The sequence below is a fragment of the Falco punctatus genome, assembly GCF_963210335.1.
Source record: "Falco punctatus genome assembly, chromosome: 8".
Lineage (NCBI taxonomy): Eukaryota > Metazoa > Chordata > Aves > Falconiformes > Falconidae > Falco > Falco punctatus.
In genome coordinates, this window is record NC_137588.1 from 31204779 (window position 1) to 31232327 (window position 27549).

A 27549-nucleotide genomic window follows, 5' to 3' on the forward strand; every position below is an offset into this window, starting at 1 on the left:
TTTGGGATTGGTCATCAGCTTTGCATACTTTCTTTTTTTGTACTGTCACTCATTTTTGAAACGTGCCCAGCCGATCTGTCCGGAAGGGCGCGAAGCCAGCCCAGCCGCTGGGCACTTGCCCTGGTGCCCCCAGCCCAGCAGCACGCGGCCTCCCCGCCACGGCCGCAGCGACCGCCCGGGCCCGCCAGCCTCCGCCCGCGCCGCTGAACCCGGCGGAAAATGGCCGATACAGCTGCGGGGAGGGCGGGGAGCGCAGTCACCGGCCCCCGTTCCTTTCAGAACGCGGCCAATTTCGAACCGGCCGAAGACGCGCGAAGCAGCGGCGCCGGGCGGCCCGTTCCGCCAGCGGCCACACGGCCCGCCCGGCAGGCTGCGGGCACGGCGCCCCGGGAGGCGCCGAGGGCTGGCCGGGCAGCCCCGCTGCGAGCGGCCGGGGGGGGCTGCGGGACGGGGCCCCCCCCTCCCCTCAGGGCGTCCGCGCCTGGCGAAGCGGCGCCTCCGACGCGGCACCTGGGCCGCCTGCAGCCTCGAGCCACCCCCGAGCGACCGGCCGGGCCGCGGCACCGAGCCCCGGCACACGGCGGCCCCGGCACCGCCCCGCCCCGCGCGGCCGGCGGAGCAATGGCGCGCCCGCGCCCGCGTCACGTGAGGGGCGCTCCGCCACGGCCGCCGCCGACTGGCGGGGGGGCGCGGGGCAGACGTGGCCGGTACCCAGAATGCCTGGCGGGAGGCGGCCGCCCTCACTACGCGCCGGTGCCGCCGCGCCGCTCCGGTGAGCCAGGTAGTTCGAGTCCCTCCCCGCGGCGCCGTTGCCAGGCGACGGGGCCCGCCCGCTGCCCCGGGCCCGCCGGCGTGAGGCGGGGGCGAGGGACGGGACGGCGGAAGGCGCCGCGGCGGGGCCCTGCGGCTGCCCGGTCTCCCCGGGCCGGCGTCTCGGCTGCCGCCTGCCTTCCCCTTCGGGCTGCAGGCCCGGGTTGGGGGGGGGCTCCCGGTGCGGCGGGCGCGGGGCCGGTCCCGCGAAGCGACGCGACTTGTCGCCGGTGTCTGTGCGCGCCGGCCGCCGCCCTGCCGGGGCCACCGTGCGGGATGAGGGGGGCAGCGGGCGGGCAGCGCCGGGCGCGGCGGCAGGGCCGGCTCGGGGGGCCGGCGGTGGCCCCCGGGGCCTGTCGGTAAACGTCGCTCCGTAGGGATCTGCGTGCTCCCGGCGGGCGGCCTGGCCGTCAGCCGTTTGGTGTCAGGTTTGGCGGCCCGGAACCCGGCTTTCCCTGCTGCACCGGGGGTTGTGCGGGCCGGCGGGGAGGGTTACGGCCTGTCGCTGTCGGGGTGGCTGCACTCGTGCCCTTCCGTGGCGCCTTGCCCTGTGACGTGGGTTTCTGAAGTGTGTACAGCGGAACAACTAAAGGCTCCTGCCTGCACAGTGCAGCTGTCACCGTGCTCAAAAGTGGGGACAGTGACTTTTCCAACACTGTTACGTACGCTGGAAGGAGGCACAGAAACTGTGTCTTCATTCTGCATCAGGCGGGTGTGCAGCTTGCACCTATTGCCCGATTTTGTACTTTATGGAAGGTTGTCCTGAGGGGCAGGCATCCTGGCAAGGAACAACGCCTTGGTTAAGTTGGTGCTGAGGGTAGCAGGGACGGGGGGTAGGCTTGCCGTTGCACTAGATCTACTTAAAATCTTTCCATTTTTGTGAAGCTAGACTTTTTAAAAAATTGATGTACCCTGAGCAAGCCATATTCACAGGTCACTTTCAAACACTTGTAAAAAAGTTATGGGAAGATACCAGATAGGTCTAAAATGATTACTGTCGGGTCACAAGTTGGAAGACCAATTCGTTACAAAAGACTGGAATGTATACCGCTTTCTGGGACTTTTCCAGATGCTGCCTCAGGATCAAGTACCATCATAACACAAGAATAAACATACATAATTGAATATGTATAAAAAAAAAAAGTACATTAAAACAGGCTCTGGCTTCCAACATCTGAGATTTCCAGCTCATGGGAGGAAATGAAACTGAAGCCGCGTCTGATAATTCCGATTTGTGAAGGCAGCGGAGGTTAACATGTCTGATAAATTGGACAGCTTTAGGGAGGATGGAGTAACAGCGGAATGACCATTTCACTTGACTCTTACCTGTCTGTGGCCAGCTTTTGCCATGTTCCTCTTTTCCATGATTTCTCCCAGTCCCTGTTTGCAGGGAGGGCTGTTGCAGTGTCAGTGTAAGGGGAAATCAGTAAAGATGGGCCAGAGGCAGGCACACAGAGGGAAATGTAAGAAAAGTGCAAGCATGGAGTGATGCTTCTGTGGTATAGTCTCCATGTTGGTGATTGTTTGAGGGTCGGAATCTTTCTGAGCAAAGGGTAGTGTTTTACTTTTTAATAACCCTTGTTGTTTTCCTGTGAAACTTTTCCAGTTGCCTCTTGATTTCACATAACATTTTAGCATCGACAGCATCCTGTGACAAGCAGTTCCACTGGCTAACTGCGTGTTTTGTGAGGAACCATCAGTGGTACCCCTGAGCCTAACACCTGCTGGCTGTGTTTGATGCTCCTCAGTCCTGTCATAGAATGAGATAGCGAACCCAATCCCTGTTCATTTCTCTGCGCCTGTGATAGATTTAGAGACCATTGGTAGTGGAAGTGCAGTGTTCTGTCATCTTCAGGTGTTTGATGGATATAGAATTTTTGGAGGAAAACCTGTGAAATTTGTATGGTATGGTGAATTACTTTGTGGAGTTTTGAGTAGATGTTTAAAAAAGGCATTTAAAGATAGTTCTGAAAACAGTACTGTATCTTTAATGTTCTTTCTTTAATTTCAACCTGTATAAGTCTATATCAAATTTATCGCTTCGCTCCTTCTTTAGAGCCTTACTGTTTTCAGAGCTGAGTAAAGTAGCTCTTCCATTTTGAATATCTAGTAAACTCTTTTTCTGTATTAATGCAATTTCAAGTAAGAAGTAAGGCTGAATATTCTGTAACAGCATGTGTATTACAGATCTCATTACATATGTGTGACCTTGCAACCAAAGTGATTTTCTTTCCTTAGCTTGATTTTTTTTAGGTAGCTTTCTGATTCTGTTGTTATGAAGCTGAGGAAAAAGTACACGTTTTCACTGGGTGGGTTTTTAAGATGATGGTACTTCTGGCTGTCTGGTGATCTCAAGACTGTTCAGCTAAACACATTTTTTCCTTGTGTGATTTCGTAGTACATTAAGAGATTTGGCAGGTTTTAATGGAGGCTTACTTTCTGTTAGAGAGCCTAATTTATCTAAATAAAAGTAGGAGCCTTTGAGAAAGTAACTGGGTTTGTTCTAGATCTATGCAAATACTTTTTACATACAGAACAGGCATAAAAATTGAAAGAATACCTCTAAAGGGCTCTTTATCCTTTGCTTTGTCTGTTGTCCCTGCATGGGTGCTGTTGTTAGTGATACTTACATTCTCTGTCGTTAGTTACAGGAGTAAAGCAACTATTGTTAGATTGAATATTGAAAGTCTTAATGCTTTGGAAATACAGCTGTGGTGTGTTGTATTATGTTCCTGAAGTGTTCAGGTTTCTGACCAGAGGAGATTATAGATTAATGAAATGTATTAATTAAATGTATGAGATGAATGATGGGATGCAGAGTCAAAGGTTGTGTTACCGTGAGTTACTCATGTACTGTGCAGATGAATAACATGTTTTCCCATTTTAAATGGTTGAAGTGATGGGACTTCCTCAACTTTGCTTAAAGAACACAGAAACATTTTAATATTTCTATTATTCAGGTTTTTTTTACTGTAGTACCTCTTGAGTAATCTCCCTGGGGTGTCTTCAGGCCTTTCCAATGTCCTTACAAAAGGAGCTGAAGAGTATTGTTAGCCAGTAAATACATTTATTAACTTTTTCTGTTTGTTCTTATCTCATCAGATAACTCAACATGAACTGTAACCATCAAGATCATTTAAAAAGTGAACAGAACACCATTTTTCCTTCTGGGAGCTGGCTACAGGATTCTGAGTTTCTCTGCAGTGCTGCTCCATTCACTACCTTTTCTTAAAACAGAACATGGAGTTCCTTTCTTCACATTAGGTGCTAATGAGGTTATTTGCTTCATCAGAGGAAATGCAGATCCATGAAATTACATTTTGTGCAAGTAAGTTAATGAGGGGAATTTTAAACTTTGCTAGCACATCACTATTCTTTGTTTTATATTGATACAGCTCCCGGTAGTCCCTTTCAGGATTGAGTTCCAAGTGACAGAGGTGGTTATTGTTGGAGAACCATTACAATTTAAAGCTCCTCTGCAATTTTGTCATGCTCTTGAGCTGCTGCCATGGTTATATGGTTAGCAGCATAGTTAAGAAAATGGGTGCCACGTGCATTCCATGTGAATTGTTCTGCTGGGAGCGTGCGCATGAACTTAGAGATAGGTAAAAGTTTCTAGAGCCAGAGGTTTAGTTTCTAGAATGATGCACTCCAGCAAGCTAATGTGGAGCAAGTCCTGAAGTGATTTTTTTTTTCTGTTTTTGTGTCCAGGTGATCAAAAACACTTTGCACTTCACTTTGTAGTGAACTGCTGAAATAACAAGTGTACCGGACAAAAGGCCAAAAGTACTGAGCAGACTACAGGCAACAGTGGCTTCTGCTGCTGTTATGGCTTTGGTGAAAGTCTGATATGCTATACAAGGAAAATATGAGGTTATTAATTTGGAATTTATTTAGCTAATATGATGCATCTCAAAGCAGGTTGAAGTGTGACTGCTAATGAAGCTGGATTTCTTAAATTGAAGATTACAACATGTTTTCATTATTATATGCCTCTTTTCTGAAGAGCAAATACCTTTGAAAAACCTGAATATTGATTATTATTCAATAAGTATCCTGGTGTATATATAACCTTTGGGCAGTGGGAAATAGGGGAGGTGAGAATTCAGGGGAAAAATAGCTATTTCCTCTCTTTTGTGAAGAAGCAGTGCTATTTGGGGAAGATTTGGATTCCTAACTTTTCAGAATACAGTCCTTCAGTTGCTAAGGCTTGTAAAGCACCCTTAATGCCATAGTTTGAAAGGTGCTGTAAACATGTCAGTATTGTACGCAAAAGCATATTTCAGCTGTATTCAGAAATCTGTTTTCTTTTGCAGTTTGTGACTGTATGGAACTCGAGTAGCATCATCTGAGGGAGGCAAAAGTCTATTTTTTTTCATAATCTCTTTAAGTGATGGGTGTAGTATATGGTAGGAGTCTGGAGAGCAGTGTTAAGAGTTGAGGAAGTGTTTGCTTTTGGCTTCATATAAATTCTAGCAGTTCGCCCACTTGTAAGAGGACGAATTTGTGTACTGATACTTAGCAGATAAGTAATCTGTCTTAGCTCGTCTTGCTAAACTTTTGGATGTTCTGATGTAACGTGAGGTTTGAAGAACTCGAAGGTTTTAAAAATGTGTGTACAGTCTTGAAAGACTGCAGACTATGTGTTTATACTGTTAAATGCCTGCTACAAATTTTCTCCTCCTGATCAAGAAATGTTTAAATATACATTTTCTTTTTTAAATGAATGTACTCCACAAAGCTTTAATTATTAAGTTTTGAAAATTAAATACTGTAAAAGCACATGGGCTTTGCAAGCACCATTTCAACGTGCTCAGTATTTGCCTAATACTGATAGACACATTTCGCAGATATAAAGAAAATGGAGACCCAGATAAGAAGAAAGACATTTCATGTTTAAGAAATTCCATTGGGAGCTGGGAGAGCTGGATTACATTCCTTGCTGTCCTGATCTTTGATTTCTTATTGGACAGTATCTAAGTTGTGTTAAGGCTCTGTTTGTCAGGGTACTTAAGCATGTACTCGGTAACACATTTTCATGAAAGGACATTAATATTATTACTTGATCAAGACCTGGATTGCTTTTCCATCTGGTCTGTCTTTACAGTACACATTTTTCCTCTCCAGCTATCGTGATTGTTTATTTAGACTATAATTCTTGACTTACTAACAGAGAAGACTCACAGCTTGAAGGGTGCAGGTGCTACAGTGGTACTAAATAATAGTGTTTCAATCTCCACAGATATCTCTAGGTGAGGATTTATGGCAGTTCAGAGAAAAATATTTGAAAACGTGATACTGATGTCAGATGTACTGCTGCTTTGTGGTAGACAGTTAGGACTCAGAGTTATAGTTGAAAACCCTCCCTGTGCCCCGTTTTAAGTGCAAGCCCAGTATACAGCTTGGGAAGTTTGATTAATCACAGTTGACTCTGTTGTTTCCGCTGTTACCTTAATTCTGATTCTTCCTGATTGGTGTTTTGTTGTAGGTTGTCGTTAACTATTGGCAATGTCTATGATTTTGTCTGCCTCTGTGGTCCGTGTGAGGGATGGACTCCCACTGTCTGCATCTACTGATTATGACCAGAGCACGGGAATGCAAGAATGTAGAAGATATTTTAAAATGCTCTCAAAGAAACTTTCTCAGCTTCCCGATAGATGTACTCTGAAAACTGGGCAGTATAATATAAAGTAAGACTTCTCTTTTAGATACATATATGTTTGTGGTGTCTTGGGTTGTATCCGTCTGTAAGTGAAAAAGTTAACAGTTAATGATTAATGAAACTAAGAATAATTCTGGGCAATATTCATGTATTGGAAATCTGAAATTGAGAAATTGTAGAAAGGTTTGAAACCTGTTCAGACTTTGGTGGAAGTTGTAGTTTGAAATAGACAATATTTTTATAAATAAGGAAGTCCTTGACCTACTAGAAATGTTTCTTTAAATTTCAAGGTTGTTTCTTACATGCAAATGACCAGACTTGTTCTATGTCATGCTAGCTCAACAAATACTCATTTGTTTTCTCATTTTAGTCTACACAAATTTTTAAAAAGTAATGAAATACTTTCATAATGCAGTATTTCTGAAAACTTGTGGTCAGGATGTTATGAAATTAGGCCCTTTTATTGTACCTTCAGGATTTCTGTTGACTTCAGAGAAAATACGTCTTAAAACCCAAGCATAACTGAGTAATTATTTCATATGGCACAGAGGGAGTGAGGAAGTGGGAAGGGTGGGAATGATTTCTAGTGTGGAGGCAGTGTGTAGCAGTCTTGAGTGGAGCCTACCTATCCTAGCGCTCCATCCAGCACTTTCACAACAGTGCTTTTGTTTTCTTTTCATGCTTTTCTGTTTTGCTTTTTTTTTTTAAATAACTTCTCCTAATTTTTTTGAGCTAGTTAATTTGATAGTTTACCTCTATGGCAACACTGATTAAGTAATAGTTCAGAAGATGGTCTTTTTTCCCCTGTTGGCAGTGTGAAACTTGTATTATCATGAAATAATTCTTTGAATCTATTGTATACTCAGAATTTTTCTTTATATGCAGCCTTTCTCCTGAGTATTGGTAACTAGGTGCACCTGTGTGTAGTTGGTAGTTCAGTTGCACTTGAGCCGAGCTAAATTCTGATTCTAATTTAGATAGGCTGTTTTCAGTGAGGTGAGTAATTTCATCCTAACCCCTAGCAAGTATGCAGAAGTTACAGTGGTGGAAAGCACACCACCTGAATGATCCTAGAAAGTGCTCAGCCTTCTCTGTTGGTATAATATGTGAGTTTCCTGTATTTCTCGGGATGAGCCTCAGCATGGACTAAATTTTTTCAGTCAATTTTTTATTTTGTTTTGTGTTTTAAAACCTCAGCTGTAGCTGGCCTTTAAACTGATCAGTTCAAGAGAAACTTTTAAGAATGAGGCATAAGACCTAGGAAATTTTTTTATTAGTTTTGTCTTTGGTTACTTTTAATAGTGTAAATTATTCATCAAGATTTTGAGGAGAATTGTGTCATGAAAACATGAACTCTGTTTAATGAATTGCCTAAATGCAGTAGGGATATGTATATTGAAAACTGTCCCTTTCTAAATTCCTGTTTGCCATCTGTGGCTATCCTTGTAACTTTCTTTGGAGACCATATTCTACACAAGTTTTATTTCCTCACTTATTTTAGAAAGAACCAACTGCCCTCCCCTGCCCATCTGAAGATAAGTTTTTGCATTTTCAGGATGCACCAGATAACATATTCTGTATTTGAGATGAATGAAAAGCTATTATGGGATGAACCTGCTGTATTTCTGTATCCCAAAAGCTTTATGTTATTTTCTGTTCCATGTATGTGAGAGTGTGTACATATGTGTACACACCCACACATATATATATACACTTACACATATGTGTATAGCACAGCTTCTCATACGATGATACAAAGTGGTGTTCATGTACAACATTGCCTAAAAGTAAATTGTTTTTCTTCTAGAATAGTGTTGGAGTTCTCAGTAAACATTAATTCCTTTGCTACCCCAGAGCAGTTTTTGCTTTTCTGATTATAGCATAGAAGATCAGACTAGTGAAGCAATGAATTACCTGGATTTGAATTTGAAATTTTGAATTTGTTGTCTCAATTATAGCTTTATAAGTTCTCTGGGAGTAAGCTATATGATGCTGTGCACTGAAAATTATCCCAGTGTCCTGGCTTTCTGCTTCCTGGATGAGCTTCAGAAAGAGTTCATCACTACCTACAACATGATGAAGACAAACACTGCTGTCAGACCATACTGTTTTATAGAGTTTGGTAAGACTGACTTTTTCCCCCCCTTGATTCTCGCACTAAGACAAATAAGTATTTAAATAGATGTGCAACTTAATGTACACAGAACAAAAATGTCCAAGGCAGTTTATAGCTATGATTTCAGGTGTATTTAGAATCTGGATTTAACTCCCATTAATCAATAATGTAATTCTTCTGTGGGCATTAAATTAGGCTACTAGAGTTTTATCTAAACTTGTTTATAATCTTTCTGTTCATTCCAGTAGGTTTTGGTTTAAGCCTTGTGTGACCAAATCTGGAGCTCGTTTTCTCCTAGTTAGTAATATTAGGAGTTGTTTGACTTCGTACCCATTGAAATACTTAACCTGTAAAGGCATTGAACTTCGTCAGTTTCTCAAGTAAAAGATTGCAATGTCATGTTTGCTCTTAGCTGTGCTGTAATTTTTGTTCAGTACATGAAAGGGAGAGATTTTTATTTGTTTTATGTTATAGTGAAGCATTTAATCTTCTGTCATACAAGCTCCAAATTCAGCTGATCTCATATATATCAGATAACAGCTGCTACAGATTCCATTAATATCTGTTACTTTAATACTGTATGTTATGCAGTTGTTTTAAATATTCTTGTAAAATGCATTAGAGCAAACAGAAATATTTTAGAAATATGGGGGAAGATAATTGCAGTTGGTTAATTCCTGTCTATAATTCAGTCAGGCAATTTTTAACGATTTCTGTATAACATTGTTGTCTTTATGAAGATTTCTATGAACACTTTTTTTCTTTCTTTCTTCCCCCCCCCCGAACGCTTTCATTGTTCTACTACTTGTTAAGTTAGAATGCAGGTCTATTACAGTCTTTATATCTGTATAATATGGTATTAATTTTCTCTGCCTGAATATTTTGCAAGCAGATTTCATACTCAAGTTTATACTTGAATGTAGGAGTTAATTTCTTCATAAAGATATTTATTAAACTAATGAAAAAGCTAGAATAAGTGCAGTAAATCCATTGTATTAGCAATGCATTCAGTCCCATGCAGTGAAAAGTCATTAGTTTATTCACAGTTATTAAGTAATTAGATTTCTAGAGCTTAATTTTTATTTTTCTTACAGTGGAATTAAGTAGGCCATGATATATTAGTCACAAAACAGAAATAGTATTTAAAAAGCCAAGGTAAATACAAGCATTTAAAACAATACATTTCAGTTTGTGAAGTATGTAGTATATAGAGCTGCATGGTCTTGGATTATTTAATTAACAGAGGTCCATAAGGGTATACCTTTTTATTTTAAATTTTACCCAGATAATTTCATTCAGAGGACCAAACAGAGATATAACAACACACGTTCTTTGTCAACAAAGATGAATCTTGCTGACATGCAGACAGAAATCAAACTGAGACCACCTTATCAAATTTCTGTGTCAGAACTTGGTTCAGCTAATGGGTTCGCACATTTTTCTGCGGTGGAATATAAGGGTACTGGTAAGATATCTGCAGGTAAGTTTCAGACTTTTGTTTTTCTGTCTGTAAATGCGACAGATGCAGGGTAGTAGCATTAGTCTTTGATATTTTTTCCTTAAAAAAAGCTTTATTGCCATGATGTTCTTAAAGCATAAAGCTGCCATGACCTGACATGTATTTTAGCTTAGATGTCTATTTTTGTCCTCTGCTCAAAGTGTGTATCTTCCCAAGGCTCTCAGAGGGAGAAATGGATCTATTCAATGGACTGCTTTATTAAAGGGGAAAAAAATCTGCATGAAAATAAGCAAATGGAGATGAGCACTTAGCAAGATGAACTTTTTTCTTTTTCTGACTTTTTAAGATTTATGAAAATTTTTGTTATTTCTGCCACGTGAGAACCAATGACATAAGCTAAGAGCATAGTGTCGGGAGTTAGAGCAGCCAGAGGGAGAAGCATCTGTGATGGTGAAAATCCAAAGAGCTGTGCTGGCTAAAAGATGTACTCTCTAAAATAAGTGCCTTGTGTATGATATTAATAATAGCAATTTTGTATCTACTTGCCACGTTCATTTTAGTAGTCATTATTTTTTAAAAACTTTAATTAATCTCGTGTATGAGGTAAATATGGCATTGTTTGGTTGAACTGGGTTAAAGGTTTGTGCTATGAAATGAATGCTGTGAATCAGTTTGAGACCCACCTTTAGATGTTTCCCAGCAGGACAGAAAACTTAAAACTCGCCAAGTCCTTGTGCTAATATGTGGACTCCACATGTGAAACTGTCATCATGATTTCAGTCTTCCAAGTTTAGTGAAGCAAAATAATAAATAGAATAAAAGGGAGTGTTGATTTTAATTAGTTAATGTATCTTCCCCTTTTTTCCAAAAGTACCTCTGTCTGTAAGGCTAGTTATCCTGGGCAGACGTGCACAGATGCTGCTCACTTTACAGTGGCAGGGTGAAAATTGCAATTGTAAATCAAAACCCTTCCTACAGAACTGTAATATAAGAGATCAGCATAATTTTCTGCATTTGTTGTATCTATCTACCTGTCTATCTAGAAAAGATGTCTTTGCCAGTGTATTATCCTAATTACTTAGCGGTCAGGATTCCTGTAGAAGATTGAAAACTACTTTCTACTGAAGGTGAAAACCAAACAAAACTGCTAGGGTGCCCCCATCTGTACTGGTCCTGATCCTGAGAATTCTAGGTGCTGTGGGGCAGCATGGAAACAGCTGAAACTACGTCTTTGTAGTCGCAATTTAGCAGTGTTAGAGAGAGATTCTGAAAAATTGATAAAAGAGTGAAGATGTTTAAATTGTTTAGAAGAGTGAAATCTTTTAAGCAGCACTGTACATACCGTTAATCGTCTGCTGCTTATATGCGTGGGGTGTTTTTAAAGGTTTGTGATGCTGTGATACCATTCTTTTGCCACTTGTGATGCTTATGTTGTCATTACCTCTTAATGTTCTAGTTCAGTCCTGGATTGTGGAAAAGGTTATGGTGGCAGAAGTGGCAGCTGGTTAACTCTGAAAATTGTCTAGATTCAAACTTCCTGCAATTGGAAAAAACAGTATGCATGAGAGAATTTGGCCTGTGTCAGAATTGGCTGTATTTTTAAGTTGTCCATATAGTAGGAGATGAGGCTTTCATCACTTTTCGGAGTAAAAGTGTTGGAAGACCATATGGGCCTAAATTAAAATGTGTAAGGACCATTTCCATTTTTACTATAAAATGAAATTAAACAATAATTGGCAGATGATCTTCCAATTTTTTTTCACCTACCTCTCCACAACCTGTCTTACAGAAGCAATTGTGTGTCTTTTCTTTCCATGTCAACTTTCTTTGGGGGTTTTCCCTCTTTAAGTTACTTTTAACTTTCTTCTTCCTCTGAATTCCGTAGATCTCTCTGTTCGGTTATCCACTTCCTTGAATTGTTACAGAAACTCACCATCAAAGGGCTGTGCATTATGAGAGGTTTGCACTTTGCTCCTTCCTCAGCTCTTCAAATTTGGGATGTTATTGAATAAGTGTCTTTTTTAGCAAGTCTGCTAATAGTTTTGTAGTTCTTCACATTCATTGCTTCTCTCCACCCTTGAAAAGAACTTTCTCTGGATGTTTGCTACCCACTCAGTTGGCTAGACTGCAAAGTTTCTCCTTTGTTCTAAGAACAAATTCTCACTAAAAGAGATGGTTTGCCTAGTGCCATTTCCTGAATGTGCTTGCCTGTTAAAAATATTTCTTGTTTTAAGTGAATTAAGTATGTTAAGTCAAGTTGGATAGCATGCAGAGTTCTGAAGTTAGGTAGACGCAAATCTTGTTTTTTACACAGAATAGCAGAATTTAAGGATGCTGATGGAGCACTGTCTGTTACTTGCTTATAATTGTAATTGGATATGTATCCGAGGTCTAGCGTCCAGGCCTCGTGTATTGTTAAAGTAATTGAAAATAGCAGCCCTTTTCCCTTAGTGAAAGTTCTGCTGTGTAGTGAGGAATAGGGGTAATCATTAATGTGTGAAAAATAAAGTGTGCAGATTATGGATAGAATTTTGCTTCAGAAGTGGATGTAGGTGTTGGCAGGCATTAGAAATAGGGTGACAACATGCTGATGTGCTATGCTTCAGGTTAAGATAAATTTACTGTTTTCTGAGGGTTTTTTGATAAAGGAACAGTTGTAAAATCAAAGCTACTTTTTGCCTGATGGTGTACCGGAAGAGTTGGGGTTTTTTAGATTTTATTTTTAAATAAATATCTTTACAAGTAGTGCAGTTTCTCACATTGTATGGTTTTCTTAAATTTCTATTTAAATGTCAGCATTTTAATGCAGAATGTGCTTTATTCAATCCTTGGTTTGTGTTAAAGGTTTTGATATGGCAGTTATCATATTTCTAAGAATATGGATTTACGGACTCAAGTTCAGCTGTCCTTTACCCTGCCTTCTCTGCCACTCCTTCACTCTTCTGCCTTTTTTTTCCTGTATTTAAATGACTCTTGTTGCTTTATTGTAACACTAAAATTTAATAAGCCCTGGAGAGCTTAATGACATCAGTAGTGGTATGCAATGTCCTTTAAAGTTTTTGGGTTTGTTTTCATATTTTAATAAGAGAGAAAAATTAGTACTTTATGATCCTTCATAGACTGTATTGATTCAGCTGACAGGACCCTAGGTTTCCCCCCGTTGTTCTCAAAGAAGTGTTTTAAATACTGTTTAAACACATGATGTTTTAAAGTTACGCTGATACATGGGGAAAATGAGATTGCCCGGGGAGCAGTGAACTGATGTTATCCACCAGTTAATGCAATGCAGTTACTTTCGGCTGAAAACAATCATATACACCTTCAGCTTTTTGCCACTCTCTAGATGAGATGGTCTAAAAAAAAGCAAAACAGAAACCACCAGTTAGGAGTCACTGAAGAAAAATGGTTTGCTATGCAAATAGCATGTCTAACCTTAACTGAATGATTGTTGGTAGTATTCCTCTAATACGTGCTACAGTTAGAAAAGTAATAAGCTCTGAGAGTTAAACGCGAGTTATGCTTTTTTTTAAAAAAAACACAGCCACCCAACTGATTACACTATTAAATTCAGCACAAATGAATTAACTGAACTCGTCTTGTGGTTTATTTTTAAGTTATCACACACTCATAATTAGATGGTCCTGTCTGCTGATCAATATGAAGCAGCTTTTGTCATTTTTTTCTTTAGGTTCTGTAATTCATAAACTGGAAAGCCTTTTTCTGGATCTGTGCAATGCAAACAACTGGGATTGACACCCCTCTCTCTATTAATGTTTCAGTCCATTAACCTCATTGTTCACATCTTTACACTTCGTTGATTTGAACAGAATGATTTCAGTATGGCTCAGTAGTCCCATTGTTTTCCCAGTGTTGCCTAGACTATTAAGAGTTTTGCATTGTTTTTTCATACTTGTTCTTAATTATGGAAAGCGACAGTAATGAGGAACATACACAACTGTTACGTTCTTAGGACCCTAGATAAGTCCGAAAGAGTGGGTGTGCATGGAAAGAACATGTGTTTTGTAAGAGACTTCTAAGCACTATCTGGAAGGTCTGTATAAGGTTGTGTAGGTACTTGCTTCGTTTCAGAACGGCCTTTCTATTTGTGCCTTTGGTAGCACTCACTAGCTGTATTTTCTTTAAGGTAGGGACCGCGGTAGCTTTGCTTGGTGTTCCCTTCGGCAAACAAGCTAAATCAGTCTCGGTAGCTCTGCTAATGCATTAGTGTTAAAGTGGATGTTGTGAGAGGAGCTCTTAAGTACTGACTTACTACCTGGCTACTAATTGCGGACAAATTTCACTAGCAAGTGTGTCATTCGCCATTGATTTCCTGGCATGTTTGGGCAGCTTTCAGTACCGTACTGGCTGAACTGAAAGTATTGAGTTAAAGACTAAATACAATGAAAGAATTATATATGTGAATTGAAGGAAAGTATAGTTTCTGTTAAAACTTGTATTGAAGTATTTAAAATGCTTCTCCTTCTTAGAAAAAACGATTGGCATTTTGTGGTTTGCTTCAGTGATCCCTTATTGAGCTAGAAGCCACTGAAAAATGAGATTATTATTTTACTAAATTTCTAAAGACATTGCTTTGACCTTTTGATATCTTTTTTTGATCTTTTGCTTTGTAGCTCCTCATCAGCGTCTGGAACCTGTGACTCTGCCAGGGATTGTCTCATTTGTGCTTAGCCTGTTATGTGGGGCTTTGAATTTAATTCGTGGCTTTCATGCCATAGAAAGTCTTCTCCAGGTATTGTACATGTTTATGAATTTAAGAGTTACACATCATAGCAACGATAATATCACCTTAGAAGATGCTTACAATGTGAACAAAGTCTTGCCAATTTTATTTTCAGAAATACTGTTTGTGAGGTCAGACCTCTGTTTATGAAACCTATATTGTCTGTTATCTGTGCATCCTTCTCAAGTGTGATGCATCGTTCATTGAGACTGAGTTTCAAAAGCAGTAGAAGGTGGGTGGCTGACTCCTTCCCTAGGTACCTTGGTAGCACTGAGTATGTGAACATAATGTTCTGTTTTCTAAATTTATGCTAGGGTATGAGACGTTTAATTTTAATAGATGTTATTTAAAAACACTTGAGAAGAATGATGAACAGCTTTGAAAATCTGGCCAATTTTTTTGAAAGGTCCGCAGAGCAGGGATCTTTAAATAGCTTTTGTAAAATTGTTTTTTAGAAACTTGGTTTAGTTTTTGTTTATTTGTTTTTAATAAACTTTTTTAAGTAGGATACTTATTTCTCTTGTGTGCTGAAAGGATCAGTATAAGGGAGACTGTCAAGTGATTTCTTCTAACCCACCCCCAAAAACACCACCGCATCCTTCACCAAAAATCCTTCCCAACAGACATTTATTTGTTTATGTGAGCGCTCTGCTCTGACCCTCCCTATAGCCTTTTGAGTTTCTTTCTTTTCCATTTCTTGTGCTAGTTGTATTCTCATTGCTACAGTGAACATAATGGTGGTTAATGTTTTCAGGCAATTCAAATGGATACGCAGGTAGTGCTTGCAAGCACACACAGAAAGTTCATGTCTGTTACCACCAAAAAAAAAAAAAAAAAAAGAGCATTAAATGGCTCTACTGTTGTGGTGATGGAGGTACACACTAAAAACCCTGTGGAATTTTTCTGGAAGAAAATGGGAATCCTCCATCTTGGCTGATAGATAATCTTTTTATTCAGAGAGATATCTGGACTTTAGGTATCAAAAGTGTTGCAGTTACAATGGTTTTTTTAGGCAAGTAAGGTAAGGAAGGTTACCTGTATTCCAGTTGTCTTACATGATTATTGATATATGGAAGAGATTTAATAAAACAGTAATGTTTGAGGTCTCAGCGTTTCCTGAAGACTAATGAATAGATGAACAGGGTTAATGAAAGCATGCCATGCTAGGCCTTTCTTTTGAGTTGGTTTTGATTGTTCTTTAAAGAAAAACCAAGAATGAAATAGTGAACATACATGTCTGCTTAGATTTTTCTGTTATGCACAATTCTCTCAGTTTATAAATAGGAATTAATTTAAAGTACGCTGTAGTACAAAATAATACTGAAGAGATTTCTACCACTTAGTGAAATGTTCCTAGAACTTGGTTTTTACCTTCCCACAGATGATTTTTTTAAGAAGGAATGCCAGTGTCAGGTGAACCAATTTAAGTGATGATAGGGCAGCCAGTTAATTTTATTCTATATGTTATTGCTTCTGGAGGTAATAGATGGCAGTACAGATGGAAGGTATTTTTTCATTTCTGACAAATGAGGCACACTAGAAATCCATTAAAATTTCTCTTAATTTACTCGGTTATGGAAAAATCCACAAGGTTTAGGGAGAAATAATCCAAAATGTGACTAGTGGAACTTCTGAGAAGTCCTTCCAAAGCTTCTCTCTGAATTAGTGTTTCCTTTTATAATCAGTGTTTTTATTTTGATGTTAGCAAAACTCTGTTACAGTCTGTAGCTATACTTCAGCAAATACACAGCAGCACGGAGGCAGAGGTTTACATACGGTTTGGGAGCGTGCTGCATTGTGTGGGTAAGGATTTCATGTGCAGGTAACTTTCCTAGTCCGCAAAGCAGATGGAAATGCTTCACCGTGAACATTTTCTGAGCAGAAACAACTGCTAGTTCCAATGGACCACCTTCTCACAATGGTATTTGCTTTCCAGGAAGAACATTTGCATGAGTGCCCATTGTTTTCCTGGGAAAATTTTTGATTGTTGCAGATGTTTGTTTGAAATGCAGTTAGAATAATCACTGAGCATGTAAATTTCTTCTGCTCGGCTCTATAGAAACTATAACCACCCGTTTGAATAAGTTAGAAGGAATTTGTTGTTTTGTTTTTTAAACACAGCGTGTAGAAAGATCTGTCGCCTCAAGTACATTTTTCCATCTTTTCCTTCAAGAAAACGTCCTTTTCCAGCGGCCTCCCTGGGCGCCGGTGTGGGGCGCTGCCGCCCCCTGGTGGCCAGCCCCCGCATTTGCCTGCCAGCGCCTCCGCTTTGCGAGGCCGGAGGAGGGCACGGTGCTGCCAAATGGGTAGCAAAGGTAGTTAGTTACCCGTGTTTAGACGTGAATCTGTACGGGCACCCGGAGAAGGTAAGTATCCAGTGTTAGAGATGGGCTTCCTTTAAGGCTTTTGAAAATCTCAGCATTAGCTGTCTGTTGTGAACAAACGTTTTGGTCAGATTCCAGATTACGGTGGGTTTTTTCCAGATGCAGAAGTAAGCCATGATTAGTGCTAACTCTTTTGGCTTAGCGTAGCATAGGAATTATTATAAATCTCCATTTGAGACTACTTTAACGCACAATAATGAAAACTTTCATACTGTAAATATCTGGTATTTCACTGAAACATTGTAAAGCATGGCTTTTTGTCTTATTTTCACAGAATGAAGGTGAAGATTTCAGTTATGTTATTGCATTTTTTCTTGGAACAGCAGCCTGTTTGTACCAGGTGAGTCCTGCTTGCATAATTCACTAGATTTTAGAAACGTTACCCAGTCATGCATAAATGTCATCATGTTTTCTTAAATGTCACAGATACTTGAATAGGGCGGTTATAAAAATAATTTCTGCTCTGTTGTTCTGTTTCATTAATCATGAACTATCATACAGTAGATTGATCCAGAGAGCTTCTGTTTGCTGGCATTTTTCTGCAGTTAGTTGATGAAGAGATTTGGTGTACTTTTTTATCTGGAGCTTACAATTTATCTCTAAAGTCACAAGCAGTAGAGGTTTTATAATTTAATTAAAGTAGTAGTTTCGTTGTGCAAGTAAACGTAACAATCTGAACAAATGCCTTACTGCATCTTTCCTTTGGGAAGATTTGAAGTAAATACAGTAATACCTAGGCACTACACCCGAGAATTTTCCTCACTTTGTCCATTATTGTGCATCTCCTTCCTTTTCAAAGCTTTCAGCTGCTGTCCACTATGTTTTCCCTCACCGGTCTGATATTTCACTTTGCATTTCATGTCTGTAGGTTTTCCATTTCTGCATTTGAATTTTACTTTCCTATATAATTTGTAGCAAAGTATTCTGGTGCCCGTTGGCATTTGTCATTCAGTGACACTGCTGTTAACGTTTAGCTATGACTATAATGTCTGTCATGCTCAATTCCTGTTATTATAATTCTTTTGACTTTTAATCCCTTGCACTTGTGGAATATGCAGTTTCTACATGTTTCCATGTGCCAATGTTTAGTACAGTGTCAGACCATAAAATAAAATAATGTCTCAGGATTTTCCTTTTTCTTTCAGCCTTTCTATCAGTCAGCCTTCTGTCCAGGTTACCTGTAATCTCCGTTCTCTATAACTCATATCTAGCAAAATGTCACAGTACACTTGTTGGCTTTTCATCAGCTTCCGCCTTAAATAATTCTTCAGATTGGTGGTAATTTTCCCTGTCAACAATCTGTTCCGTATCAGATAAGGTGGAGCACATCCATTCTTTTTTTGTGTGAAAAATATACATTCTTCCCTCCTCTCCCAAATTGGAAACCTTACTCTTTATAAAGTATTCATGTCTGTGCATCGAGACACAAGGACATAGGTCTTCTTGCCACTGTCTGACTTGAATAGAGCTGTTTTAAAGACAGAATCCATGCAGCTTGGAATGTAAGCTTTTTCTTAATATTCAAAATGTGTCTGTTGAGTCTCTTGTTCCACACCCTCTGGCATCATTCCTGCAATATGTAATTGGTCAGTTTTCAGAACTGAAAGGGCTGTCAGTTCATCTGGCACGTTCTGATGTTCTTTGCCACACTTAGGGGTTTGGAAGATAAATTCTGTATGTTGCATGGCAGCACATTTCATTGTCATTCACCCACAAGGTGTCCATCGTACTGTGTCGTCTTGTTCAGTTAATGACAACATAGCAGCGTGTTTCTGGTTTCCAAGAAAATGTTTGTAACCTAGGTGTGCAGGGAAAAAACGGGACTTACATGGATTATGATGTTTTAGGCTTGATGACATGTCTAGTGTTTCTCCATGCTTTCTAGTCTCTTCTGAAAAAGAAAATGTACAGAAGTAACAACTGTCTTAGTTGTACCTGACGTGCAAAGTGTCAGGATCTGAGCCTTCAGTCACTTCTTAACGTTTATTAAAAAAAAAAAGTCACAAGTTCTTTTCTGAAGTAGCCCAGAGGAGCCTTCTGTGTAAAAAAACCCAAAAAACCAACAAACCCACAATGCTCAGTAATTGCCATGCTAACACTTCCCTTCAACAGAGGAAAAAAGCCCCTCAGGAATTTCATAGTAGTGCTTGTTATAGTAAGGTGTTAAAACCAGTGTTTTGGCCTTTTGACTGGTGCTCTGTTTTGTGAGTGGCAAATCTTCTAGCATCTCAGACCTAGACTAATGAAAAGGTAAGCCTCAGAATTCATTTAAAACAGATCTTCAGTGAAAACCACAGTCATTCAACGTCATTTTGCAGTAACATTTTTAAACTTCTATAGTATTTTGAGTTTTAAATCCTTCATATTTATTAATCATTTTGGTGAAGCGTATCCTGACCCTTATTTTAATCTTGGAAGCAGTTGTCAGTGGAGGCAATGATGCTAAGAAATTATTTAAATTCTTATTGCTGAGATACTGGTAGCAACTAATCGCTCTTTTAGATATGATTTCTAAAACTGTCAGCACAAGTAGGTTGTATTTGCTGTGCTCAAAATGGCCAAGCAGATTCAGAGGAATTGCATCTAAATTCTGAAGCACGTGGATGACTTATTTCTAGTTTTACTTTGCTTTAAATGAAGGGCATACAAATCTTACTGATACTGTCAGTGCTCAGCTATCTGAAGATACCCAGAAATTACAAGTAGTTTTGTTAATCTCAGCCACACTTACAGTAGAAATGTATGTTTTATGAGAAAGTGGTTGAGTTTTGAATAGAATGTAAAGTAACCTCAATAAATTGCTTTGGTGGGTTGCAAATGTACAGTGCTTTGGCCCTTTTTTGAGGAACATGAAAAAAAATTAAGTAGAGGTTCTCTGATAAAATGTGGCAAATGCCCTAGGAGAACAGAAATGACACTTAGATAATCTGATGATGGGTACTGTTAAAAAAATTGTGTGAGCATGGTTATATATCCACTGGGAACAGCTTGGGAATATAAAGTAAGCCCAAGTGATGTTGTCATCTGCCTTGAAGCACAGAAAAAATTACTAGAATCCAGAGGGGGGCAAACAATTCTTTTTGTAGAAGTCAAGGAGGTTGTTTGAACAATAGCAGAGGTAAAAATAATGCCTCCGTAAAATCTGTGTCCTTTAGAGATGAAAACTGAGGCATGAGGCTTGAACAGATTTCCAGTTGCCATAGGAAGGAGGCAGAGCAGGGAGCCGTGGGCAGGCCTGACGCTCCGTGCAGCACCACAGCGTGCAGGAACTGACCCTTAAAGCGTGGTAGGGTTGCAGGAGAGATGTTGCGTGGTTCTTTCCAAATCTGATCCATCTTGCATCAGCTGAAAAAGGGCAGTGGGTATTCTCTGCATCTACCGGTTAATCCTCTGTGTTAACCCTTGCAGGACAGTGGGTTGGTGTCCAGGGGCTGCCTTGCGCCGAGCGTTCCTGGCTGCAGGGCCCTGGTGTATTCCCTGTCCTTCCCATGGCTTTGCCTGAAGAAGACTTGACACTGGCTCTTGTTCCCTCTCCGTTGCTTGGATAGCACAGAGTGTCTTTTGACCAGAGATTGCCAAGAACATCCACTTTCCTTTGTCATGGGCCACTCGTTATTGCAGGTTGTAATCAATTATTACGGGAGAATCGTTCTCAGAGGGGGTTTAATGGAAGCAAACGGTAACCTTCTATTGATGTCAGGTACTTTTTGCCCTTCCGTGACTGCTAAATTGATACTGTTCTTACGTGTTCGATTTAGACTTTCACTTGTTTTGGGTTTGTAATTTCTCAATGACCAGATAGTGTTTCTTGAGTGGAAGTTATTTTCCATGTGGTAATCCGATTCCTTTTTTTTTTTTTTTTTCCCCCTGACAGTGTTACCTGTTTGTATACTACACCGGCTGGAGAAATGCCAAATCCTTCCTGACTTTTGGGTTAATTTGCCTGTGTAACATGTATCTGTATGAACTGCGCAACCTGTGGCAGCTCTTCTTTCATGTGACTGTGGGAGCATTTTCTACCTTACAAATTCGACTGCGACAACCACAGGGAAAGTCCCCTGATTACAATGTGTGACAAGTCCTGGAACATTTAGAGGCAGTCTTGTTCCAACAGTTACTCACTCTCAGGAATGTAAAGCTGTTCTCCAAAAGAAGCAGCTGTCTGGATGAGGCGCTTTTTTTTTTTTTTTTTTTTTTTTTTTTTTAAATAAAGCAATGTAAGATGTCTGTGGATATTTTTCACTTGATGGTTAAATTTTTATTTTTTTTTTTTAAAGAAGGACACAGAAGAGTATGGGACTAGAGGAGGAAAATGGATTATATCCATGCAGTAAAAACATATGTAGGGACACCAAGTTTGGGGAATTTGACTGGTGGCGCAAAAAAGCTTCATTTGAAAGTATGTTAATGGAAGGAATGTATAGAGTGTATGTTCTGCATATCATACAAGCTCTTCACTTCCAAAAGCTGTTTTGCCTTTGTGAGGCAGTAGGGGGTAGGCTAAATAAATAAAAATAATAATTATATTATTGCATATTAGCAAACTAGATTTGGAATATGTAAGATACTAAATTTTGCAATGTGTTGTTTCACATTGACATTTATGTTAATGTTTTTTTTAATTAAAATGTAACCTGGAAACTCCGTTTCTGGGGATCAGCTTTCTGGCACCTGTGGCCCTCTGTCTAGTGCTATAAATACTTTAATGTTTGTTCATTTATGATTTCTTTTTAATTGTCCTCTGAAAGTGATCTATGTGGATGGGGTTTCTTTTTAGTAATTGTTCAAAATGTTTTGCCACTTAACCCAGGTTTTTTGCACGTTTCCTGTGTTTGAACTCTGAAAAGGTTGAAAGGAAATGGATCGGTGAGTAAATGGGGTGACTCGCACTTGTTGGACTGTTGTCCTTTTTATATACTCCTAGAAATGAATGAATAATTAGCTCAAACCTGAGATAAACAACTGGTGACAGGAAAACAATAAATCAGTCTGATTAGCTTAAACAAGAAAAGACAAGGGATTTTGTTTGTTCTTCTGGCTTTATGGGTTGGGTGGTTTTGTGCTGGGGTAGAACAGTCTTGATCTAGACTTGTGTTTGAGAGAACAGTTGTATATTCCCGAAGTCGATGGATCAACTAGCAAACCCCAAACACTTAGAAAATAGAACAGCAGCCTTACAGACCACCATCAATTACACTGGCTTTCTTTACAATGATGTGACAGTTATTTATGATGTTTCATAACATACAAATAGATAGATATTGATAGGGTTTTTTTATACGTGACCTGGAATAATGTAAAGGTTCACTGAAATGCTGGAGGGTGGGGGGAGAAATGCAAGCTTTAATGGCAGGAAGGTTGCCGTGCTGCGCGTGTTGTTGGATTTGGGGATTGGCAGAGCTTTGCTGTGCTATGAGGTGTTGCTCTGGCCAAATATTTTTGGGCACTTCATACCAAAATGTTGTGTGTTTCTGTAAATTATTTAGCGTCAGATTATGACCAAGAAGAATGGAGCTAGATAGTTTCTTTTCTTTTTGTATAGGTGGTATTAGTCAACAAAATGATGCATAATAAAACGGAGAGAATGAATATGTAATCCAAAGTGAACAGGAGCGATATGTGTTGTATTCTTCATGATGTCTGTCTCGGACTGATGTCTGAGATCAAGACCTTGAAGATACCTTGGTGTGCAGGCTCAGAGATTGGTGTTGGAGGTGATGTGCTTTGCAGTTAGTACTCTTCTCTCCCCGCTTTGAGACAGAGAAGAAGAATGCGTTCATGAACATGGAGTGCTTCTGTTTTGGGAATCCAGAAGATGGGGAAAAGGTAAAGTGGAGGACTGGACTGAAGCATACAAGAATTTTAGGAAATGTTTATGTGACAAATATTTTAAAAATCCAGAACAGTGAACAGCCTTTGTTTAGAACCAAGAAGTTTGCTTGTATTAGCATTCAGTTCACCTTTCTGAACTCTGGACATCAGAAAAGGTGAAAAGCAGTCTACTATTTTAAGTTAATGATTAAAAAATATAGCTATTCATGTTTTAAGTATAAAAACAGGTTTTGTCATGCTTACAAAGTCTGGAAGCATCCTTACACCTATCTTTTCACTTCACCTCCATTGATAGGAGGGGAAGCTGCTATGAATGCCTGAAGTACTGCCTAGTTTTTAATTCAGGCTGTCGTGCACGTGAAGGATTTTCTCTTGTGTCATTTTTTCAGTTTGTGTTGGCAGAGAATCTTGATTTCTCTGAGACACCTTCCCTTCCTGTTATTCCTAAAGATGCATTTTTAAGGAATGAAAACTTCCTTTGTCATAGCATCAGGAGCCATTATTGCATTCCAGTTATGCTGGTGTTTAATTGCTGATCAGCAGGTATAATGGAAAAATGCAGCTGTCAGTGTAATAGAAGACAGTTGGGGTTTTGTTTGCTTGTTTTTACGGCACTGATAAAAATGCCATTTCACAATGAAAAGTTAATGGGCATGACTGTTCTTCATTGCCTGATATTACTAGGTGCTAAAAACATGGCTTTTGAACATACTACTTTAATTTTACTATAATATTAGAACTTGCTGAAATTTTGTGTGAGATGAGAAACAAGATACACCAGGCCAAGCTGGAGGTGAGAATTTACTGAAAACTCCCAGGATTTTCCATGTGCTTATACAAATTCAGCATTCAGAGAAATAGTAGGTGTTTCCCTGCTGATTTTATTAGATACTTATTAGACTTATGAAGATGAGTTTATGAAAGAAGACTACTCTCTTGAACAACATGCTTTATTTTAGTTCAAATTGCACAAGGCCATTCATAGTTTCTCAGTTTTTCTGTGGGATTTAGTGGAAGCAGAGCCGACTTCATGCTGTATTTATAAATTAAGCCCTCTTTAAGGTTGGAATGAGTCCATCCAACACCCACAATACCTTATTTTTCTTTGAATAAGGTCTGTGTGTTTACAGGCAGTTTCAGGAAGGGTTGGCCCAAAGTTTGACTAGGTATATATCTTGCTGTTTGAGGTTTGATTACCTTAGAGTCCCCTATTTGAGCTTCTAGAGATTTAGTCACATCCTTGTGTATTTTTCTTCAATTAATCTGAGGTCTGGGCCAATAGCAGGGGATAAGAACTCGTCTCATTCGTGAATTGTGAAAATTTGCTAGGAAATAACTTTTCAGAGCTTTCTTCTTTCATGCTGCTTTGTGGAAGACTGACACACACACACGTGTATAAGATCTGTGAGAATATGTCCAAAAGAGGGAGTGAGAGGTGTAGAAAAGAATGCAGCCTTTGTGAGGGAATGTACCTATGTGTTACGTGGATTGATATTTAGCTATATCAAAGCTAGTAGAGAACTAGATGGGGATGGAAACTGGTTTCCTTTGCAGATACTGTGATTACTTAACATTCACTGTGGATTCTTTAATATATTAATAGTGTCTTGATCAAAGGACTGAGGAACACCTGTTTAGAGATACTACCTTTCAGCCTTCTGTTTCATTCCCCAGTTCCACTGCAAGTACTATGGAATGAATGTTTTTTGCTTTCACAGTTAGTATTGAAAAAAGCCCATTAACATTCCCAGACACTAAACATGCTATTTTGAATCAGCTTTTTGTCAGAATAAATAGCATTCTAGATACATGTTGTGGCTTGCAAAAATCCATGGTTTCTGAATGGTGTTACTCTAAAGGGGATGCATTACAAGAGGGACTCTTCCCTGGTTGGAGGTAGGTGATGAGGAGGGTAGCTGTGGGGGGTCTGCATGCCAGTTGCAGCCCTGTGTTGACAAGAGGCCAGCTGATCTCTCAACAGAAGTCTGAGGAACCCTGGAGCATCTGGCTGTGTGCGCAGTTCTGGTTGTAGCTGGTCAGATATTCCAGGTAATGTTTATTTTGGTAAGGCGAAGTGGTTTCATTGTGTCTGTACTAGCTTGTAAACAAAGTTACGGTTCATCAGTTTTATTGATCAAACTGTTTGCTAATGAACTTTATGGAACACTTTTGTCAGTTGGTACACCCCTGTTTGCTATCCTGACTTTATAGAGCCATCTGAAAGATGTTCAGACCTCTCAGAGCATTTATGGAGTCTTTGTTTTCCAGGGTAAGGTTTCTTCCTTCCTCAGAGGGAAAGCCTCCTGAGACAGGCAGATGACAAGTACCTGTTCAGAAGGTTTAAGGTACGCTTAGCGGGGGCTGCATAGGCACGCTGTGGGTACCTGGCTCCAGTATGGCATGCAAAGCTCCGACCTGGGTGTCCAGCTCAGCTTCTGCAAGGAGCGTGTGGGTGGCACTGTCAGGTGAGCCCGCTAACCTGTACACTGAGCAGAGCTTAGGAACACGCCCTAGTTGTCAAGCACCGTGTGAAGCTTGAAATCAAATAAGAATGTGCTCCATCTGTTGCACTGGAGCTGCTCTGGAAATGCCACAAGAAGACAGGACAGGACAGAAGGACGTTACCAGCTGGGTGTCGTGTGCTCACCTAGTCCGGGGGAGTTGTGGTGCCTGCTTCCAACTTAAAATGTGACATGAAATAATTTCAGAGCCAGCTCTAATCTATCTTCTTCCAGCCATTTTCAGGACACAAACTGCATCTCTCTAGTGCTACAGGCAACTTGAGGTGAGCTATTTCCTAGCGGGAGGTGTGTAACATAAAGATGGCACTCTGTGGCTCTTTTTCTTCTGGTTTTCTCTCTCCATCCGCCAGGTACGGCTGTGCTGGGGTGTTGTGCGTGCTCCTTGCTGAGCAGGTGAAAAGGAGAGGTAGAATGTCCGCTAGCCCGTTTCAGAGTGGATGGCAGCAGTCACTGGAAGGACAGGAGAGCACCAAGCTGTACCCAAGTGGTGAGAGCAGGAGGTTCTCAGTTGTTAGCCCTGCAGTAAAGGATGATTGAGACCATTGTCCTGATGGCTTTGTGGGACTCAGGGTTCACGGTGCCAGATCTGGCAGCCACAGACCAGGGGATTTACGTCTCCTGTTGGAACCTGGCCTGCACCGTGCAAGAAGCTGTTTGCCCATAGTGGGGGAGGCCTCCTCTGGATTCTTTCAAAGGCACCTCGTAGCGAGGAGCAGCAGCAGCAGGTGTGGTGGAGTCTTGTGTTGTTGCACCATTGACTGCTGTGCTGCCAGGGTGGTGGGGGGGGTTGGTGGTGACACATACAGCCTGGGATGATTATGTTTTGCTTATCTAAGTTGCATTTGTTAGTTTGTGTATCATCAGTTACTGTGGAAGGAGGGGCTGCCTTTAGGTTGTGAGGTGCTCTCCCCTCCTCGTGTGGTGGAAGGAGGTTTTGGGTCTCTTTCAGCCTGATCCTGTGGGACTGCCCAGCAGCAGTGGCAGCAGCGCCTGGCTAAGGCTGCACGTGTCCGGTTCCAGTAGATGGCAATAGTTATTTGCATCTGAAATTCTGTATTTAAAGAAAAGCTCTCTGGGGCCAGCTGCTTACAGGGGACTCTCGAGCTGTTCTGTGGAGCTTCTTGTTCAATGGCACCCGTGCTGTGCTGCACCAGCATTGCCTCTGAGTTCGTCAGTGCTGGGCTCTGGCTGTGCTGCACCACTGCTGTAATTCCCACCTGGCGCCCACCGCCTGCTCACCTGCCCTTCGCCGCACCGGCTTTCAGCGGGAGCCACGGAGGAGGCACCAACAGCGCGGCGTCGGTGCCAGCACCGCAAAGTGCCAGGGCAGAGCAGGACAGGCAGGGGCGGTGAGGTGCTCGGGGACAGAAATTCAAAAATATAACACTGCTTTTTACAGTAAGGTACCTGGCTGCGAGGTGGCAGGGAAGTGTTGCTGCTGCCATCCCCCATCCTGCCTGGAAGTCAATGTTCTCATTCCTGACACCCCCACCACCCATCCCCGGTACTTCTTGTGCCTTGAAGTGAAAAGCTTGGGACAGAGAAGGTAAAGAGAATGGAAACTGAGGAGTTTTTTCAGCCTAGAACAGCTGAACTGCTCTTTTTCAGGCTGTGTCCGAAGCGCTCGCTCTTTGAACTAGAAGTGATGGTGCGGTGAGGAGCAGGTGGGAAGTCAACAGAAGGAAAGCATTTGCCTCTTGGCCGTTTTTGACAAGATGTTGGTGTCCATGTATGCTGTGTAATGCACAGGCAGCAAGGATAGTGGCCGTGCAGAGGACACACGTAAGAAATGTGGTGCGTCCCAAATGCATAGTTTTATTATGTGCAGGCAGCTATTCGAAGTAGCCAGCTTTGGGCTGGGGGAAGCGGCTAAACACCTTGGGAAAATGGCTCAGCCCGTCGCCGCGTACGGCGTTTAAAGGAGAGGGCACCGCACAGGAGGCTGCTGGCTTCCTTCCCCTGGGGGATACCCTTCTCTAGACAGTTTTAAAAAATCGCTTACATCAGGTAACGTCCTAAATTG

At 40.9% G+C, this 27549-nt stretch overlaps 1 protein-coding gene across 1 annotated transcript; it reads left to right on the forward strand.

Annotated features, from left to right (window-relative positions):
- The first annotated feature begins 631 nt into the window (after window positions 1-631).
- SEC22A (SEC22 homolog A, vesicle trafficking protein) lies at window positions 632-21405 on the forward strand. Its single transcript, XM_080399786.1, has 8 exons — window positions 632-781; window positions 3913-4138; window positions 6299-6500; window positions 8431-8594; window positions 9874-10068; window positions 14679-14797; window positions 17447-17512; window positions 21047-21405. Exons 3-8 carry the CDS (start codon window positions 6319-6321, stop codon window positions 21245-21247), a joined length of 927 nt encoding a protein of 308 aa, XP_080255912.1. The 5' UTR covers window positions 632-781; window positions 3913-4138; window positions 6299-6318; the 3' UTR covers window positions 21248-21405.
- Window positions 21406-27549: the final 6144 nt, after the last annotated feature.

Bases quoted from the DNA above. Each gene is read 5' to 3' on its own strand.
- SEC22A (XM_080399786.1), top strand. From the start codon at position 6,319: ATGTCTATGATTTTGTCTGCCTCTGTGGTCCGTGTGAGGGATGGACTC. The intron at 8,595-9,873 runs GTAAGACTGACT...AATTTTACCCAG, and splicing joins ATACTGTTTTATAGAGTTTG to ATAATTTCATTCAGAGGACC. The intron at 10,069-14,678 runs GTAAGTTTCAGA...TTTGCTTTGTAG, and splicing joins TACTGGTAAGATATCTGCAG to CTCCTCATCAGCGTCTGGAA.